Below are 17,526 nucleotides of genomic sequence, written 5' to 3'. Positions count from 1 at the left end.
CTCTCGACCAATCGCGCTACCTGTGGTCACAGTCCACATGTTGTTCTTCCCTTTAAGCAGGGATGACAGACAGCTTCTTCACTTGAAGAGGCAGATCTGGTCTCAGGTGTCAGACAGCAGCTTCTCCTCCTGCAGGTGAGAAAGAACTTGTTTGTTTTTTGCTGACTTGGAGCTGAATACCTGAGCAGCTTCAGACAACGACACAGATTCCTTCTTCTGTGTTCTTGTTGTTTATGTTTTAGAAGGCGAGAGACTATCCTTAATTTAACAAAACCGGAAAAGTACAACGTGAAGCTGATTGAAGTTAAATTGGACTGAAATGTAAAGAAGCGTTATTGCAGGTGAAATGAATGTGATGTTAAGATGAATGTTCAGATTCAGTTGGAACGACGTTGACGTCAGACTTCAGTTTGAACATGATTGTTGTTATTTTAACTGCAGTATCTGCTGATAAAGATCTACTGCCTGTTGTAAACCATAACTGGCAAACAATGAAGGGGCAATAGGTCAAACACATAAGCTCCGCCCCCTCGTGGTTTCTTTGCGGAAGCGTGAAAATGCCAACAATTCAATTCTCAAATATTTTACTGATTATTGTCTTAATTAATGAATTTTTGGCTGACAAAACGTACTAAAGGGTTCCCTAAAATATTACGACTTTAGCTTTGTAATCTCATATTTCAGTCAGAAATTGTTGGTACATATATTTACTTTTAAATAATGCAAGTACAATTTTACTAGGGGCGCTAGTAAACCACTAGAACTGGGAACATGTCAGAGGTTTTGGAGAATTCAGTTTCTGCTACCACAATAAAATGTTGAACTGTACAGAAGTAAGTAGTTTTTAGTGAGTTGGTGTTTTTGTTTCAAAGTATTTGAATTAAAATATACTTAAAAGTTTGATCAATAAACATTATGATTATGCAGATTGGCCTCTTTTAGAGTGTCATGTTATATATATATACATAAATTAGTGGAATATATCACCGATGCATAAAACCTACAAACTGTACATTGGAAGTTGGGGAAAGTGGCGCAATTTAAAAAAACATATTGTTGGACAGTTTATCTTTTAAAGCACAATGCACCATATTTTAGAAACTCATGATGTGTTTTAATAGTAAAGCTTTTACTGTCTTCGGGAGACAGAAAACTGTTCTGGATGAAGAAAATTGCTGCGTAGAAAACGTAACTATTACGCTAACAGGACAATATTTGACCCTCAAAAAAAGGCTGCAGTGATGATGGGGATCAGCGAAGGGGCTTCGTAAAGACTGTAAAACAGGTCGGAACAAGTTTTCTGTCTGCGTTCCTCATGCAAACCTTGTCGGAGGAAGTCAGTTGAACAAGAACGTAGAAAGCAGCTCATTCATTCAAATCAAAGACACGGATTGATCATGTCGACGTGGACAAAATACAAAATATACTTCCATTAAAAAGGTTAATTCAAGACACATTTTAACCACTGTGCAAAAACTGTGGCAATTGTTTGGCGTTCTTTGTTACGAATTAGATTGAATAAAACCCCGAATAAAGTCTAGCTAGAAATAAATAAAGCACCAACGCCACCAAAAATACAGACGTGAAGTAATTTAACGATGTTTAGCTTTTCTCTTTTGTTTCCTGTTTTATTTTGTAAATCACGTATCTTGCTGTTTCCTGTTCCTTCACTTCCTTGAGTTTCCCGCCCTTGAGATTAATAATTGCCCGACCCTGGTTGGTTTCAGCTGTCCCTCGTGGTCCTCCTCTCCCCAGTTAATTCAGGCTGTGTTCCTCTCTCTCTGTGACAGGCGTGGTTTTCTGTTTTGCTGTCCTTTAGTTCGGCTTTTAGTTTTTCCATCTGGAGTCTTTGGATGCTGACGCCATGATTAGATTCACCGTCTGGTGTGTTTTGTATCTGAAACCTTAGTTTTTGATCAAAACTCTTTCTTTTTGTAAACTACAGTAACAAAACCAGAATCAAATGATTTTTTTTTTCCCATCAATTATCTAAGTAGAACTCACAATGAGTTGTATTTTTATTTTTTTTCATAATTTCATTCTTTTAATTCATTGTTGTCATATCTTGTTTGATTTTAAACTTATTTTGTGTTTATATTTATGATTGTCAACCGGGTTGTTTTTTTCCACTTTCACTCTTCTTGGGTCGCTCCTCTCTAATATTTTTGAGTGCTGGAAATAATCAAAATTACACCAAACTATCTTGAATCAAATCATCTCTACTTTAGTCAAACCAGACCACCATCTTCTTATGTCATCCATATAATACTTGTTTCTTGCCTGTGGAGATGAAGTTAAAACGGCCACCTGCTGTGAGAAGCATCTTTATCGTGTACTTAAACCACAACAGGCAGTTTTCTTTCGGTATGTACTGGGAGCCTCGGGTCAAAAGCTTTTATGAGACAAGACTGCTGTTAAACACAATGCTGTGCCCCCCCCCCCTCCCTCGACACACACAAAACAAATAGCTTGTTCGATGGGGGTAACGTAACATCACACATACCTTTGCATGTCCGGACACAATATGTTGAAAAAAGGCCAAAAATATTTCTCTTTCTTTTTTTTCTTCTCAAAAGTCACCATGAAAGTCGCTTCTTTTAACATCCAGAAGTTTGGACTGAACAAAGTGTCCGACCCGGACGTCCTCAATATCCTGATTAAGGTCAGTTGAACGGCAGATCGCTTCGGCTTTAGAAAACAACGGTGAAAAATGCATAATTATTGTCATAAATTGACAAGAAAATATACAACAAACCGTTGAGATTTTAATTATAAATTAAACTGAGGTCATTTCTCTGCTCGTCTCCCAGATCGTGTCTCGATATGACATCATAGTGATCCTGGAGGTGGTGGACGCCAGCGGAGCGTCCGTGAAAACCTTGATGGACGCTCTCAACAGGTGCGTTTGTCGTAGTTTAACATGTCGGCGTGCTCACGTGGTAATCAGGAGGAACGTACCGCTGAATCTCATCCAGCCCACTCCACATATATCCTTTTGATTATGTAAACCGAAATCAGATGCTAATGGACGGTGGACCGAGTACCAACACTGAAACCTCCACAAAAAAAATGGAGACGACTGAAGCAGTCTGAGTGATAATGACGGTGTTTTAGCGTTGAATTCGTGTGCTCAGATCCAACAGGAAACATCAATACACTCTGAAAATCAGCAGCCGTCTGGGCCGGACGCGCTACAAGGAGCAGTTCATGTTCCTGTACAGGTGAGCGGCGTCGAGGGGTTCGGAGGCCGTACGGCAGATTTGAATCAGAACCGGACGTCGGGGATAAATGCATCCGTTTTATTGGAAAGATGTTTGGGAATCTTTCTGTATGTTGTACGCCGATTTAAAACTGACTGATGTGGTTAAATACGTTCTTTTCTTTTTAGGGGTTCAATGCTTATGAAGGAGGATTCTGTTGTTTTTGAGGGAATTTATGGGGAAAATTAACTCTGAACTACAGCAAAAGACCTGAAGAGTGTGTGTGTGTGTGTGTGTGTGTGTGTGTGTGTGTGTGTGTGTGTGTGTGTGTGTGTGTGTGTGTGTGTGTGTGTGTGTGTGTGTGTGTGTGTGTAGGGATGACCTCGTTGACTTGGTGGGCAGCTTTCAGTTTGATGACGTGGCGACGGAGAGCGGAGACGTTTTCGCCAGAGATCCCTACATCCTGAGATTCAGGTGTCTCAATACAGGTGAGGGAGGAGCTGTCCGTCACGTGCACATGCAATATCTTTAATTAATATAGAAATATAAGTGTGTGTGTGTGTGTGTGTGTGTGTGTGTGTGCGCTCACCACAGTGATGAAGGACCTGGTGATGATCCCGGTTCACACCAAGCCCAAGGACTCGGAGAAGGAGCTGGACGAACTCTACGACGTCTTCCAGCACGTGAAGAAGAAGTGGAGGACGGACGTAAGGACGCGACGTTGTCGTCATCGGCAACGACGCTGCTCACGATACGAAACACGATCTGATCCAGAGAGAGGGAATTTAAAATGATTGGGAAATAGAAATAAGTTCAATATAAAATAGCAGGAGAGCAGACAAGCACATGGCTAAAGTATTGGATATAAATATAATGGTGACGGATAAATAGTGAAAAAGCGAAAAACTATTTATAGAAATGGTTGTAAGCAAATAATAAACGGCAGAAACTTCTCAAACACTCATCAACCGTGACAAAAAAAATCGTACAAGTGTTTTCTTCAGAGTTCAGGAAATCCTCGAAAGAACCGTCCAACATTATCTAAAAAAAATCAAATTAAAATTAAAGCGTCTGCCGTCTCACCCAGAAGAAGACGAGGAGACGGCGGCCCTCAGATTGATTGACACCTGCTCTCCCGCTGCTGTGCCGTAGAACGTGATGATCCTCGGCGACTTCAACGCCGACGGCGCCTACGTCTCCAACAGGGACATGAAGACCATCCGTATCCGTAGCGACAAGAACTTCCACTGGCTGATCGCGGATGACGTTGACACCACGGCGAGCACCGGAAACAACCACACGTATGACAGGTAACGCACACGCACACGCACACTAGGTAGAAAATAGAAGACGGTAAACAGGATGTTATATAGACTGTCAAAATAAAAGCGGGTTAAATTGGCTCAACATTTAAATGCACACTTTAAAACTCAATTTTTTTTTAATGAATTATCAAATGTTTTAAAAACAATTTAACATCATCGGCCAACACGCCGACCTTTAGGCTGTTAGATTCATTTCTTTCGTAACACAATTAAAACGACATTTGTCTATTTATTTTAACAGAACGCACACCGTGCTGCCTGGTTTTCCGGCGTAGTAAAGCGAAGTACGACCTTTGACCTTTTTTTGAACGTGGATTGAAATATGTACGTCCGACCTCCGTCCAGGATCGTGGTCTACGGAGACGACATGCTCCGCGCTGTCGTACCGAACTCGGCCAAACCCTTCAACTTCCAGGAGGCGTACGGACTCAGCGAGGAGAAGGTGCGTCGTTGTTACGAGGTCTGGCATTAATTATCGTGCTGCTCTCCCACGAGCCTTAAAACCTGATCTCTGTTTGGCATTAGAGACGTTATACAAGTTCTTCTGTAGGGAAATGTCAAGTCAATAAACAACCGTTTACTTTCCCAGGCTCTGGATGTGAGCGACCACTATCCTGTGGAGGTGGAGCTGAAGTCCGTAACCACGACAACAGATGACCAGGATGGTAACGAGCAATTATGTCACGCTCATGTACTACAGCTATCGATAATAGAAAAAAAATTCATGTCGAGATCTTTTTTTCCACGAAGTTTCCTTTAGGTCATTCGCTAAATTCACTCTTCCAGATTTTTAAAAAAAATTTATAAATGATTATTTTCTGGGTAATCAAACGTACCTTTCTGAGTGGATTGTGTGTTGTTGTTGTTGTTGTTTTCCTCTGCAGGTCAGGAGCCGAACGAGGATCTGATGGAGCTGAAGAGAGGAAACCTGCTGCTGGAGCGGGAGAAGCTGAACCTGGAGATCCAGATGCTGCGACTGAAGGTGGCCAAGATGAAGCTGGTTTAAGGTCGACTGGCCGGATCTGCTCCAAAAACACCAAACAGAACAATCAACCCATAAACGGTTTACTGACTTAACCTCAACCTCCGGGACTGCTGCTCACATCCTACTCTTTTTTTTTTTTTTTTGGACGAGTGCTAATATGTTTAATTAAACACTTTTTAATCTGTGTTTTGACTGAATCAATGTCTCACGTTATTTTTTTATATTCATTTTTTTCCTCCAAGATGAAATTAATTATAAAAACAGGTTTGTTACGGAAATTTTTACAGTACATCTTTCTACATAAATGAAACATAATTCACTTCTACTGCAGAAACAATAAAAAAACAAAACCAAAAACAAACATTTACAATGATAACTAATATTATCAAACACATTTAAGCCTTCTTGGTCGTCTCTCTTCCAGTGCGTCACCTAGCAACGGCCACGTTACCCACAGGAGCTTCAGGTAATGACGTTCCTCCTGAGAGCCACGCGCCCTCTAGTGACCGTCTCTGAGTATTACACCGGCATAATAATGGATTCAGCTTTGAACTGCTTTTTCTAGACGGTCAATTAAAATAAAAAATACTGGGGTGTTTCACTTTTTCACATTTTTTTTTAACTTATTGTCTTAAACAATTAACTTTTCTACTGGCTTTTTACTGAGCTTTCTTTTTACTTCGTTAAATCACGTACAGGCCTGTTTTTAACACCAAACACTTGCCGTTTGAGTTTTTACTGGTAGCAACTGTAACATTTGGTAAAAACAGTATAGGACAACAAATAAAACAATTAAAGGATTTCCTAAATGAGGGTACAGAGGTGCAGTAAAAATGATTTTGATACAGTAATGAATAAAATATATACTATAGTATGATATTATTTTGACATATTAGACAACATGCATGACATTTTAGGAAAGAGATTAAGGTTTCAGCAGAGTACATACATTTGTATTTCCAACCTCCTGTAGTGTCTGAAAGTCCAAACAAAAAGACTTGAGATCTGAAAAATTCAACATAATCTTAATTCCAGTTTATTTTAATTATCAAATGTACATCATCTCAGGGTTTAGTTTCACATTAAAACATCCGTTCCCGAATACAAAATGAGAAGCGTACAAAGATCCTCTCATCTCTTAAGTATCAAAGGTAGCAGTGATAAAGGCAACAACAAGTCATGAAGATTTCGAGATTTAAACACAAACGAAAAATCTGACTTTGAATTTTCCCGCTCAGATCCGATATTAGATGTTTTAATATTCTAAGCAATATTTTGCATGTTTGTTGGTGCATTGCTCGGATCAGAACCGAGCGACAAAGTCAGATCTGTTCATGTGAAAACACTGGAAAGGGATGACAGAATATCAACGAACCTCCCCCCCAAAAAAATACTAGCACATAATCAAGTAGTCTGTTGAACAGTGCAGGAAAACAGTAGTGTGAAGGCAGCTTAAACAGTCGTTATGGCAACAATAAGTACTCATGGGATTCTGGGAGATAAAAGTTCAGGAGAAAAAAAAACCAAAAGAACTCGACAATAAACATCAGTAGTTGCGTACAGTTCGACACTTCCTGTCTGTCCACACTTTAACAAACTGACAAGAAGAAGCCCAACGCGGAGCACTTGAGATGTTTACTCACTTTTACATTCACAGTGCTTCACTAATTTAATGAGGACAAAAAAAAAAAAAAAAAAGCTCTGCACAGATTTGTCTTTCTGACAATGAAATCATCAAGAAACCTCACAGGACGCCATAAATGTTGTTTTTCCATGTTTGTTCCTGGCACTGTAGGACTGCAGGAAAGTGTTGTGATATTCCAGTTATATGTTTAAACATTTAAAAGGTTATCAAATTGAGTCCGAGTGCAAAATTAGTTTTTCAGGGGAGCAATAATTAATAAATTAGATCTGTCGTTCCCAATTAGTTCTCGGTTTTCTTTAAAGCTCCAGTTTTAAGTCTGATTTTGCGTCCCTGATTCAATGCAGAAAAAGTCTCAACATTTTTCTTCAACTCTTTACTGTTTAAAAGTTTTTGACACTTAATTTTGTATTTTTTTTTTTTATCAGTTTGAGAAACATTTCAACACGTGAATTGGCAAGAAAATCTTCCGAACGTCTGATTTGAACCGAAAACGAAGCAGCGTGTTGGTCGGACAGTCGTTTGTAGTGCAAACGCGTCCAATTTAACTTGAACTGGGATCCAAAATGGCGCAGGAGGAGTGTGTGTGTGTGTGTGTGGGGGGGGGGGGGGCTTCTTCAAGGGACGGTGACGTGGAAGGGGGAACCGGGGATGTGGTCGTCGCCCCACTTCACCACCAGGACGTAGCTGCCCCGCTCCTTCAGCAGGTAGCTGACGTTGTACTGCAGGCTGCCCACGTGTTTGACCAGAACCTCCTCGCAGGGCACCTGAGGGCCGTGGACGCCCACCAGGAGCATGTTCTTACCTGGGAAAAGGAGGGGGGGGGTATTTAAGTGATTACGCAACATTACTCGGCTTTTAGTTTAATGAGTGAATTTTCTTGCTCACCAGCTTTGCTGCAGTCGACGGAGAAGCTGCTCTTCTGACCCACGAAGGCCTTGCTGAGTCCGGGTCCTCGGCTCAGCACCTTGCTGGCGTCGGAGTCGCCGGGCCTCGGCATGGTGCTGTCAGTGAAGTCGCTGACGGACGACCGCACCGCCGGGTCCACCGTCAGGGTCGACGTCTCGCTGGCGTTGGTCACGTTCACCAGGCGAGTTCCTGCCGAGACGTTAGAAAAGGGCAAAAAAAAAGATCATATATTTATAAAACGCTGATAAAATGAAGCGTCCGGCTCCGGGGTTCTGGTCCGGACGGTGTGACCTTCAGACTCTACCTGTGACTTTGGCCTTGAAGGGACTGCCGGTGATGTGGTTGGGTCCTCCGTATTTGATGCTGATCAGGTAGTTTCCGGGCGCCATGGGAGTGTACTGCACTTTGTAGCCCTCTGGAACCTCCTGGCAGTCCATCTTTACCTTGGACGGGCCCTCGATGGTCACGGCCAAGGCCCCGGGGCCCGCCTTCGTGTTGTTGATGACGAACTCCGACTGGGTACCTGCGAGATAAAAAAAAAAAAAAAAACCACAAATTGTTTTGTTTTCCTCAAAGTCGACGGTTAAACCTTCGTGTACGAGCTGCTAATTTTGTTTTGTTTTTGGAAAAGGCCGTTAAGCCCACCTGTCGTTCCTCGCTCCAGTCCGGCGCCGTACGCCGACACCAGACCGGGCTCTCCGGTCTGTCCCGGTTCTCCGACGCGGACCTGGAAAGGACTTCCTGGGATGTGAGAGCCGTTGAATTTGACGTCGATGGTGTGGATGCCGTTCTCTCGGGGGATGAACCGGATGGCGTACTTATCTAGAGGAAGGGTTTGTTATCAGCAGTCCTCGTACCAAAAGATATTTCACACACATGAATCTCAGCGCAAGTTCTGTAGGAAGTTTTCTTCCTGTTAAAAAGGAAGACATCCCTCACATCCCAAAACCAATAAAATCTTGCATTCGTTCTCTCAGATCGAGTCTCCCGATTAAAAATACCATAAAAAAAGGTTTCTCCTTTTAACCCCCACAGACCTTTCTCCAGTTCTGTGACGGCACACTGCTCCAGAGCTCCCGAGGGGCTGTGCACTTTGGCCTCCATCTTGCCCTGGGCTCCATTCAGACGCACCGCAAAGGATGCTGGGTGATTCACCTTCAGACCGGACTCCTGCCGGGTCGGACACACGGTCAGTGAACGACGAGAAGATCACACACACACACACACACACACACACACACACACACACACACACACACACACACACACACACACACACACACACACACACACACACACACACACACACACACACTCGTAGAAACAGTGTTTAGCAGCCGATCAGAGTGCCTCTGTGTTTCTACTGTTTTCTACTCTTACCTGAGCTCCTCGTGGTGCAGCTGCAGCAGACGGACTCGGAGGACCACACTGACCATGAACATCACTGTACAGACTATATCCACATGGACCAAATGAATCCGATTCAGTCTGCAGCACTTCAGCGTTTACAACTAATGATTATTTACTTTTTTCTAAACGCGAGCTTTTAATAAGGACGTAATTAAAAACACACGATGAACGAAGCGGGACAGTTTTCAGTGTAAAAATTAATTCATCTGCAAACCTAAAAATACGAGTATCATGAAGTACCAAGAACTTGGTACTTTATGAACCGACCCAGATTTGACCAAGTGAGAGCGTTGCAGACTGAACCGAGCAGATCTTCGTCTACAGCGACACAATGAAAAACGAACTACGGCCTGTAGGAGGACAGCAGGAAGTCCGCTGTGGCCTCCGTCTGCTGCAGCTCGACCACCAGGGAGTCGACGACGCCGACGATGACGATGCTGTTAAAAGCCTTTAAATGAAACACAAGAGAAACACCGACAGTTCCACACCGAACGAAAAGGGAGGGGATGACCAGAGCCAGGCGAAGCCCGCCGAGAGGGACGACCTGACGACCCGTATCCAACTCAGCTACTCTCAACACGTCACTGAATATAATACGAACTTTATCGTACGATTTTTTATTTTGTCAGACGGTGGAGATGTTTGTCCATCCAACACCAACGAAGAGACAGTAACCGCTGGTCAGATTTAAATTAAGTTCAACAGGAATGTTTGAAGTATCGAGAAGATAAATCACATTTTAGAAGATACTTTATTTTTTTTTGTCAGTACTGTATTCAGTAAATGTCATTAAAATAAATGTTCTTAATCAAGTAAAATTATTATTTTGCTATCAAGCCAAAAGGCAGATCACTCCGTTTAGGTAGGTAGGTAGGTATATACTTTATTAATCCCCGAGGGGAAATTTTTTAATCTATGTAATCAAATGTAAAAAAAAAAAAAAAGAAAAAGTCAAATTTGTTTCAACAAAATTAGCAATTATTTTTTCAAAACTTTCTCTTCTATTTTCTATCTTTGGGAATTTATTATCTTTTGTCTGAAAAAAAATCTGACATTTATAATGAAGAATGTGTCTACTGGTTCTATTTTTGACTCCATTGTGTTTCCATTGTCTCCTCTCTCAGGCCAAAGTGTCAACAAAGGAACGGTGTGTTTGCCTGGCAGTGGTCACGTCCACGAGGCCAGTTGCATAAAGAAAATACTTCAAACCCGTTCGACTGATTAAGAGAACAAAAGCCCAAACCAGTCGAACCTTCATTTTCTCCGTGGGAATAAAAATCGATCTTTCATGCAACTGTGCCCCGGAGCCCTTTCAGTGAAGCCGGGCCGGCGGGGGGGTGGAGGTGTCTCCTCATGCCTCACCTGAAGGCCGCTAACAGTGAGGCGGCGGGCGTCGTTCACCGGAGCAACAACAGGAACCAGGAAGGGGCTGTTGGGAATGTGGCGGTCGTTGAACTTCACCGAGATCTCATAATCACCTGGAGAGGAAGAGGAGGAGGAGGAGGATGTAATGGAGATAAAATAATGAACAGTCATTTAAACTGTGTGTGTGTGTGTGTGTGTGTGTGTGTGTGTGTGTGTGTGTGTGTGTGTGTGTGTGTGTGTGTGTGTGTGTGTGTGTGTGTGTGTACCGGGCTCCTGTGCAACGTAGGAGACGCCACAGGATCCGTCCTTGCGGTCGTCGAAGGAGATCTCCGCCCTGCTGGGTCCTTCCACAGCAACGGACAGACCGCCGGCGCCGGCCTCCCTCGTCCAGATACTGAACTCAGCTGGAGAGAGAGGGGAGGGGGGGGGGGATTATTTTCAGATGGACCTCCAGAAAACTAAGAAGAAGGAGTGACTTCAGCTAACAACACCGAGATAACTGATGGACACATTTTATTCACTTTGGATTTGATGAGAGAAGTTGAATGGGAGTCTATGGAGCCGGAGGCTTTTTGGAGCCGACCTCTAGTGGCACTCGCTGGTATTGCAGCTACTTTTTACATACAGTCTGTGGTTCATGTTGAGGTGACCTCTGTGTCAGGTGCGTTGCAGGTGTACCTGGCTCTCCTGCCTGTGCTCCCTCCAGTCCCGGACCTCCGGCGCTCACCTTGGCGGCCCCGCCCTCTCCCAGCGGCCCCACGGTGAACTGGAAGGGGCTGCCCGGCACGTGCACGCCCCTGTACCTCACGCTCACGCTGTGCACGCCCATCTCCGTGGGCACGAAGCGCACGCAGTAGGTGTCGTTGCCCACGGCGACCAGCTCGGCCGGCTGACTGGCTCCGGAGGGGGACGTGACCTCGGTGGTGACGTCCTGCATGTCGATCGCTGCAAAGAGACAACAGGTATTGTAGTTATTTACTTTTTTTTATTTATAAGTTGACTCAACTGATTCAGTGTTGAACTCATCATGCAACTCCTCAGATATTTATATACAAGGATTTTTGTTGTTGTTTTGATGAAAACATGATGCCAGTAAAAGTGTAGAAAATCCAATTTGGGTGGCGGTGAAGTGAGAAAGAAATAAGCATCAGAAATAAGCAAAGAAAAAGGATCCAGTGGAAGAAAAGAGGAAAAATTAGGTTCTGACTTCAACATTTTTCTCTTTTTGAAGTGTGACAAACATGTTCCGATCTCAAGCGAACGATTTTATTGATTGAAGACACTGAAAAATTAAATCCAAAAACCAGCTGATCAAACATGCGTTTGAATCTCTTGTCACGCAGCTGCAACTTAAAGAAGCATGTAGCGGTGCTGCTAACCCCAGAAAGTCAACAACGCACCCTCGACCTTGGCCCCGCCCCCCGAGCACTGGGCGTCGACCACCCAGACGCCCCTCGCTGCTCTCGCTCCCCCCGACAGCACCAGGCCGGAGAGGCCGGAAATGAGGCGGACGCGCCCGGGGGAGAGGCTCCGGTCCTGGGGGACGGCGGAGCGACGGCCGGGACCTCCGGACCACCAGAGGGAGCAGTAGGAGCGGGAGGAGGTGTGAGAGAGGAGGAGCTGCCTCGACAAGACCAGGAGGAACCAACTCACTGGAGGAGGAGGAGGAGGGGAAGGAGGAAGAGGAGGAGGAAGGCAGAGAGCAGAGGAGGAGAAAATAAGGAGAAACTGAGGAGGAGAAGAAGAACAAAAGGAAACAAGGCAGAAAAACAGTGAGACAGAAATAAAGAGGAAGACGAAGGAAATAAGAAAAAGACAAATGATGAAGACCGGCAGACAGAAACAGGAGAAACGAGCTTCAGACAGGAAATGCGTTCTGATGACGCAGGAAGTTTCCTCGCAGGATTTCTGGAAGTCGACTTTTATAATAATAATTTTAATGAGCTCAGAAATGACTTGAAAGTTTTTTCTTTTACTGGTTTTAATAGTGATTCATCGACCAATCAGACGAGCCTTCATATTAGTGACGTGAGACATTGTGTGTGTGTGTGTGTGTGTGTGTGTGTGTGTGTGTGTGTGTGTGTGTGTGTACCTGGTATCTTCAGGCTGAGGTCACACACACTCCCGACGCCGGCGACCGACGCCGCCTTCTGCCGTTTGCTGATACTCTCCCGGATGCGACCTTCGCCCGTCACCCGCACCGTGAACGGACTTCCTGTTTACAAACGAAACACGCACACGCTTAGAAAAATGTTTTTCCCATCATGCTTCAGAAAACCTTCGGACACGTACAGATTGTTGCGTTTGTTTGTTGGTACCTGGGACGTGTTCCTCGGCGAAGCGGATGGAGACGATGTAGTTTCCGGGTTCGGTGGGACAGTAGGTGACGCCGCAGGTCCCGTCCTCCACGTCCTCCGTCTGGATGTCCACCTTACTGGGACCTTCGATGGCCAGAGCCAGACCGCCGTAACCTGGACACACACACACACACACACACACACACATTATTCGGACAGGATTTCATCACAACGCCGTGCTGAACCCTGATTGGTCGTCTCCTCGGTACCGACCCGCCTCCCGCGTGTCGACCACGAAGCTGGCGTTGGTGAAGGTGGTTCCTTCGACGAGGCCGTCGCCGTGAGCTCGGACCCGGCCGGCGTCGCCGATCTCCGACTGGACCACCATGATGGTGATGGGGCTGTTGGCCACGTGCCGGCCGTTCTTCAGGATGCTGACCCGGTGCTCGCCCACCTCCCGCGGGATGAAGGAGATCCCTGGAGGAGGAGGAGGAGGAGGAAGGTGAAAACAAGGAATAGATTCAAAACAAATATGGAATTTAATTTCTTTGATTCCTTTTGTGTTACCGATGTGGTTGTTGGACATCCTCTTGAGCAGGCAGGGCTCGTCGCGGCCGGACGGCGCTCTGATGCTGGCGGTCAGCAGGCTGAGGTCCGTCTCGTTGATGTCCAGAGAGAAATCCGCTGCAGAGCCCAGTTTGACCTGCGAGCGGCGCTGGTTGTCCTCTGGAAGACACACAGGAGCGAGACGATGCCGGAGTCAGGCAGCCGTTTTTATTTTGAAAAAAAGTTTGTCAACTGGCTGCTGAACGATGAAGTTAAATAATTCTTAAACAAAGGAGCTGAAACATCTTCAGTGAAAACGGGATTTCATTTATGTTTCTATTTCTGATCTCAAACTTCTTTGTCTGAAATAAAAGGTTTAAAAACAAAAACCTGGAATGAAAATAAAAGGATTGATAGTGTGTGTGTGTGTGTGTGTGTGTGTGTGTGTGTGTGTGTGTGTGTGTGTGTGTGTGTGTCTGACCGGTGATCCTGGCGGTGAACGGGCTGCCGGCGATGTGCTCCTCGTTGTACTTGACCAGGATGTTGTAATCTCCCGGCAGCGTCGGCAGGTAGCTGACGCTGCACGTCCCGTCCTTGTTGTCCACGCAGGTGATCTCGGCTTTGGACGGACCCTCGATGGCCAAGTCCAGACCTCCTGGACGGACGGAATTTAACTTTTTAATTCTCACGATTGAAGCACGATACGTCGGCCAGGAATTTAAATCTTAAGACAAATTTTCCAGTTCAGAATAAATAAAAAGTCCAAAACGTTATTTTACTTCTTGCCGTACCTTCAGAGGCGTCCTCGGTGTAGACGGTGAACGTGGCCGTCTTGTTGGCGACGCCGTAGCTCAGGCCGGGACCGTAGGCCGTGACGTTGGGACTGCTGGCGTGGTTCACGTAGAACTGAAGCGGAGATTCTGCAACACAAACCGACTCAACATCAGAGCGGAAAATCTTCTACAGCAGAGTCCTCGGTCGGTGCACATTTATTTATTTTAACAGTAAAACGGCTTTTTAGAATCTTTTGGTCTTTTTGAATCTTCTTTTCTAATGAATGAGGGATTATTTTCAGATGGACCTCCAGAAAACTAAGAAGAAGGAGTGACTTTAGCTAACAACACCGAGATAACTGATGGACACATTTTATTCACTTTGGATTTGATGAGAGAAGTTGAATGGGAGTCTATGGAGCCGGAGGCTTTTTGGAGCCGACCTCTAGTGGCACTCGCTGGTATTGCAGCTCGTGTGTGTGCTGACCTGGGATGTGTGTGCCGTTGTATTTGATGTGCATCTCATGCAGACCGGCCTCGGTAGGAGAGTACTGCACCGTGACCGTCCCGTCCAGGTTGTCCGAGATCAGCGGCTGAGCGGATTTACCTGAAGGCATCAGCACCTCACCTGAGAGAGAGAGAGAGAGAGAGAGACGGGTGCACTTTAATCAAACAAACTATAAAATACAAACATGGAAGATCAGTTAAAAACATAAGATAACAAGGTTATGATTATGATTTGAAAGGGGGAAAATTAAATAGTATATTTACTTAGTTTTCACTTATTTTAAATCACTCTACGTTTCATTAAATCGAATTTGGAATAATTTATTTACACCTGCTTTCATTTTTATTCTATTTTTCTATCATTGCTTATTTTTTTTCCTCATTGTTAATTTTACTAAAATGTTCAGTACAAATCTTAAAGCCCTTTATGACTTATGTAAAGCACGTGACTTCCTTGTGGTGCAATAAAAAGTTCCCACTCTTCAGGTGTTCGAAACTTTGCTGTGGATTCATTTTGCATCTTCATGATCTCTTACCGGTGACTTCTCCCTTCCTGAAGGAGAACGGTATCACCATGTCGAACGGTCTGAAGCCGCTGCCGTTGACGCTGACGCTGCTGCTCATTGGCTCCGATGTCACCTGGAGGACACACACACACACACACACACACACACACACACACACACACACACACACACACACACACACACACACACTTTAACACCTCAGTCGAAACTAAAAAAAACAACAACCTCTCAGCGACCTGAACTGCAAACATGCTGCTGCGGCATCCAAGCCCCGCCCACACAGGGGCATCCTGGGAGGTGTAGTGCAAAGAGAGCAGGAAGCATGATGAGGAAGAGGAGGATGATGGTGGTTGACTCTGGTGATGCAGCCACAGCGATGAAGAGTGCATTGAGGAAGAGGAGAAAGAGGAGGAGGAGGAGGAGGAGGAGGAGCGAGCGCCACAACAAAAAGCCCTGGAGAGAAAAGTTGAACCTCCGCAGACAGACGAGGTCCGTTTATGTCAGGAGGTTAGAATCGCTGCGATCCCATTGGCTGAGAGGAAAAGAGAAGTGATGAGGTGGGAGGAGGCAAAGAGGTCGAGCGAGTCCACTTTAGAATGGAGAGAGAGAGCGAGAGGTCAGGGGTCAACCAGCAGCCATTCACCTGCAACAGAGGTGTGTGTGTGTGTGTGTGTGTGTGTGTGTGTGTGTGTGTGTGTGTGTGTGTGTGTGTGTGTGTGTGTGTGTGTGTGTGTGTGTGTGTGTGTGTGTGTGTGTGTGTGTGTGCATCAAGGTACCCATGGCTGGAAGCCAGCTACAGCGGGAGCGGCCGATTGCCGTAGAGACGTCTGCGCTTTCATCATGGGTATCTCATCAGTAGCCTGAGGAGACGACAGTGAGGGTTAACACGACACAGACGACACACACACACACACACACACACACACACACACACACACACACACACACACACACACACACACACACACACACACACACACACTATGAACCCATTTTGGATCCCTAATCAGTGAATCTGTGTCCGGAGTCTCCATCCTGATCGTGGATCCCTGAAATCAGAGCAGCGTCCTCACCATGACTTTGAAGGGGCTGCGCGGGACGTTTTCTCCTCCGAAGCGGACGTAGATGACGTAGTTGCCGGGCGCCGCCGCCGTGTAGAAGATGTCGAAGGTGCCATCCTCGTTCTCCATCACCTCGGCCTCCACCTCGCTGCCGTCGGGCTGCACCACCACGCAGCTCACCTTCCCCTTCCCGGCGGCCTTGGCGTTGACCACCAGGCCCAGCTCCTCGCCGATGGCCACGGTGGGGCCGACGCCGGGACCTGGGGAGGAGGAACGTTTAGATCACCGACATCGGCACACGCGTGTTTGCTCTCGTGTCCTCCGTGTCCTCGTTTACCGCTGACGGTGCACTTGCTGGCGTCTCCGGACGCCATGGCGCGGACTCGGTAGGGCGACGCCGGGATGTCGTCGCCGCCGTACTTGATGACGATGGTGTAGCGGCCGGTGCGGTCGGGGATGTAAGACACCTGGTATGTACCGTCCCCGTTGTCATGGATACTGGGCTGCTTCGGTTTACTGTCCGGGTCCTGAGGTGGAAGACGGGAAGAGAAACAAGTTCAACTTCATTTATGAAGTGCTGTTCATTCAAAGTGATTGACAGATGATTGACAGGTGGATAATAACCTATAAAATAAAAAAACATGAACAGAGAGAAAAAAAAATACAAAACACTTTTTTTTCTTGAGACCGATGCACACATGACAAAATAAATAAAAGATATACAAGTTCAAATAACAGGAAGTGTAGTAAAATAAAGTGAAATTAAAACTAGACCAGATAAAATAGATCAAAACTAAACAAGAATGAATTAAATGCAATAAATTGATTAAAAGCTAAAATAGTAATAACAATAAAAAAAATTAGGTGGAATAAAAGATTAGATAAGAGGAGTGTAAATACGTAAAAGTAATTAATCTAACGTGTTCTTCCGCGTGTGTGTGTGTGTGTGTGTGTGTGTGTGTGTGTGTGTGTGTGTGTG

The 17,526-nt window shown here is 45.2% G+C and overlaps 2 protein-coding genes across 4 annotated transcripts in view; one reads left to right on the top strand and one right to left on the bottom strand.

The window, feature by feature from the left end:
- Positions 1-76: 76 nt before the first annotated feature.
- Positions 77-5,696, top strand: dnase1l4.1 (deoxyribonuclease 1 like 4, tandem duplicate 1). The gene is made up of 10 exons (XM_069712673.1): positions 77-135; positions 2,577-2,662; positions 2,811-2,899; positions 3,135-3,221; positions 3,576-3,688; positions 3,795-3,907; positions 4,353-4,510; positions 4,871-4,967; positions 5,115-5,190; positions 5,410-5,696. The coding sequence occupies exons 2-10, from the start codon at positions 2,582-2,584 to the stop codon at positions 5,529-5,531; spliced, it is 936 nt and encodes a 311-aa protein (XP_069568774.1). The 5' UTR covers positions 77-135; positions 2,577-2,581; the 3' UTR covers positions 5,532-5,696.
- Positions 5,697-6,523: 827 nt separating this feature from the next.
- flnbl (filamin B, like) overlaps positions 6,524-17,526 on the bottom strand; it is a 43,038-nt gene continuing 32,035 nt past the window's right edge. The window contains exons 31-50 of one of the 3 annotated variants that reach the window (XM_069712613.1): positions 16,885-17,074; positions 16,560-16,807; positions 16,263-16,346; positions 15,496-15,598; positions 14,940-15,080; positions 14,471-14,599; positions 14,161-14,334; positions 13,701-13,859; positions 13,407-13,610; positions 13,155-13,307; positions 12,929-13,051; positions 12,237-12,488; positions 11,515-11,781; positions 11,103-11,240; positions 10,834-10,949; positions 9,099-9,231; positions 8,707-8,883; positions 8,366-8,584; positions 8,041-8,250; positions 6,524-7,957 (exon numbers count right to left, since the gene is read on the bottom strand). In XM_069712613.1, the coding sequence (XP_069568714.1) occupies positions 7,770-7,957; positions 8,041-8,250; positions 8,366-8,584; positions 8,707-8,883; positions 9,099-9,231; positions 10,834-10,949; positions 11,103-11,240; positions 11,515-11,781; positions 12,237-12,488; positions 12,929-13,051; positions 13,155-13,307; positions 13,407-13,610; positions 13,701-13,859; positions 14,161-14,334; positions 14,471-14,599; positions 14,940-15,080; positions 15,496-15,598; positions 16,263-16,346; positions 16,560-16,807; positions 16,885-17,074 (3,408 nt within the window). In that variant the 3' untranslated portion in view covers positions 6,524-7,769. The remainder of the gene's footprint in view (positions 7,958-8,040; positions 8,251-8,365; positions 8,585-8,706; positions 8,884-9,098; positions 9,232-10,833; positions 10,950-11,102; positions 11,241-11,514; positions 11,782-12,236; positions 12,489-12,928; positions 13,052-13,154; positions 13,308-13,406; positions 13,611-13,700; positions 13,860-14,160; positions 14,335-14,470; positions 14,600-14,939; positions 15,081-15,495; positions 15,599-16,262; positions 16,347-16,559; positions 16,808-16,884; positions 17,075-17,526) is intronic. The other 2 variants (XM_069712611.1, XM_069712612.1) reach the window with 2 other exon arrangements.

The sequence above is a fragment of the Brachyistius frenatus genome, unplaced genomic scaffold (assembly GCF_029030835.1).
Source record: "Brachyistius frenatus isolate BFR_SWC_R1_liver_20210118 unplaced genomic scaffold, ASM2903083v1 Contig_111, whole genome shotgun sequence".
Lineage (NCBI taxonomy): Eukaryota > Metazoa > Chordata > Actinopteri > Embiotocidae > Brachyistius > Brachyistius frenatus.
Note: the sequence above shows the minus strand (reverse complement) of the source record. Positions and strands in the feature narration are given on the sequence as shown.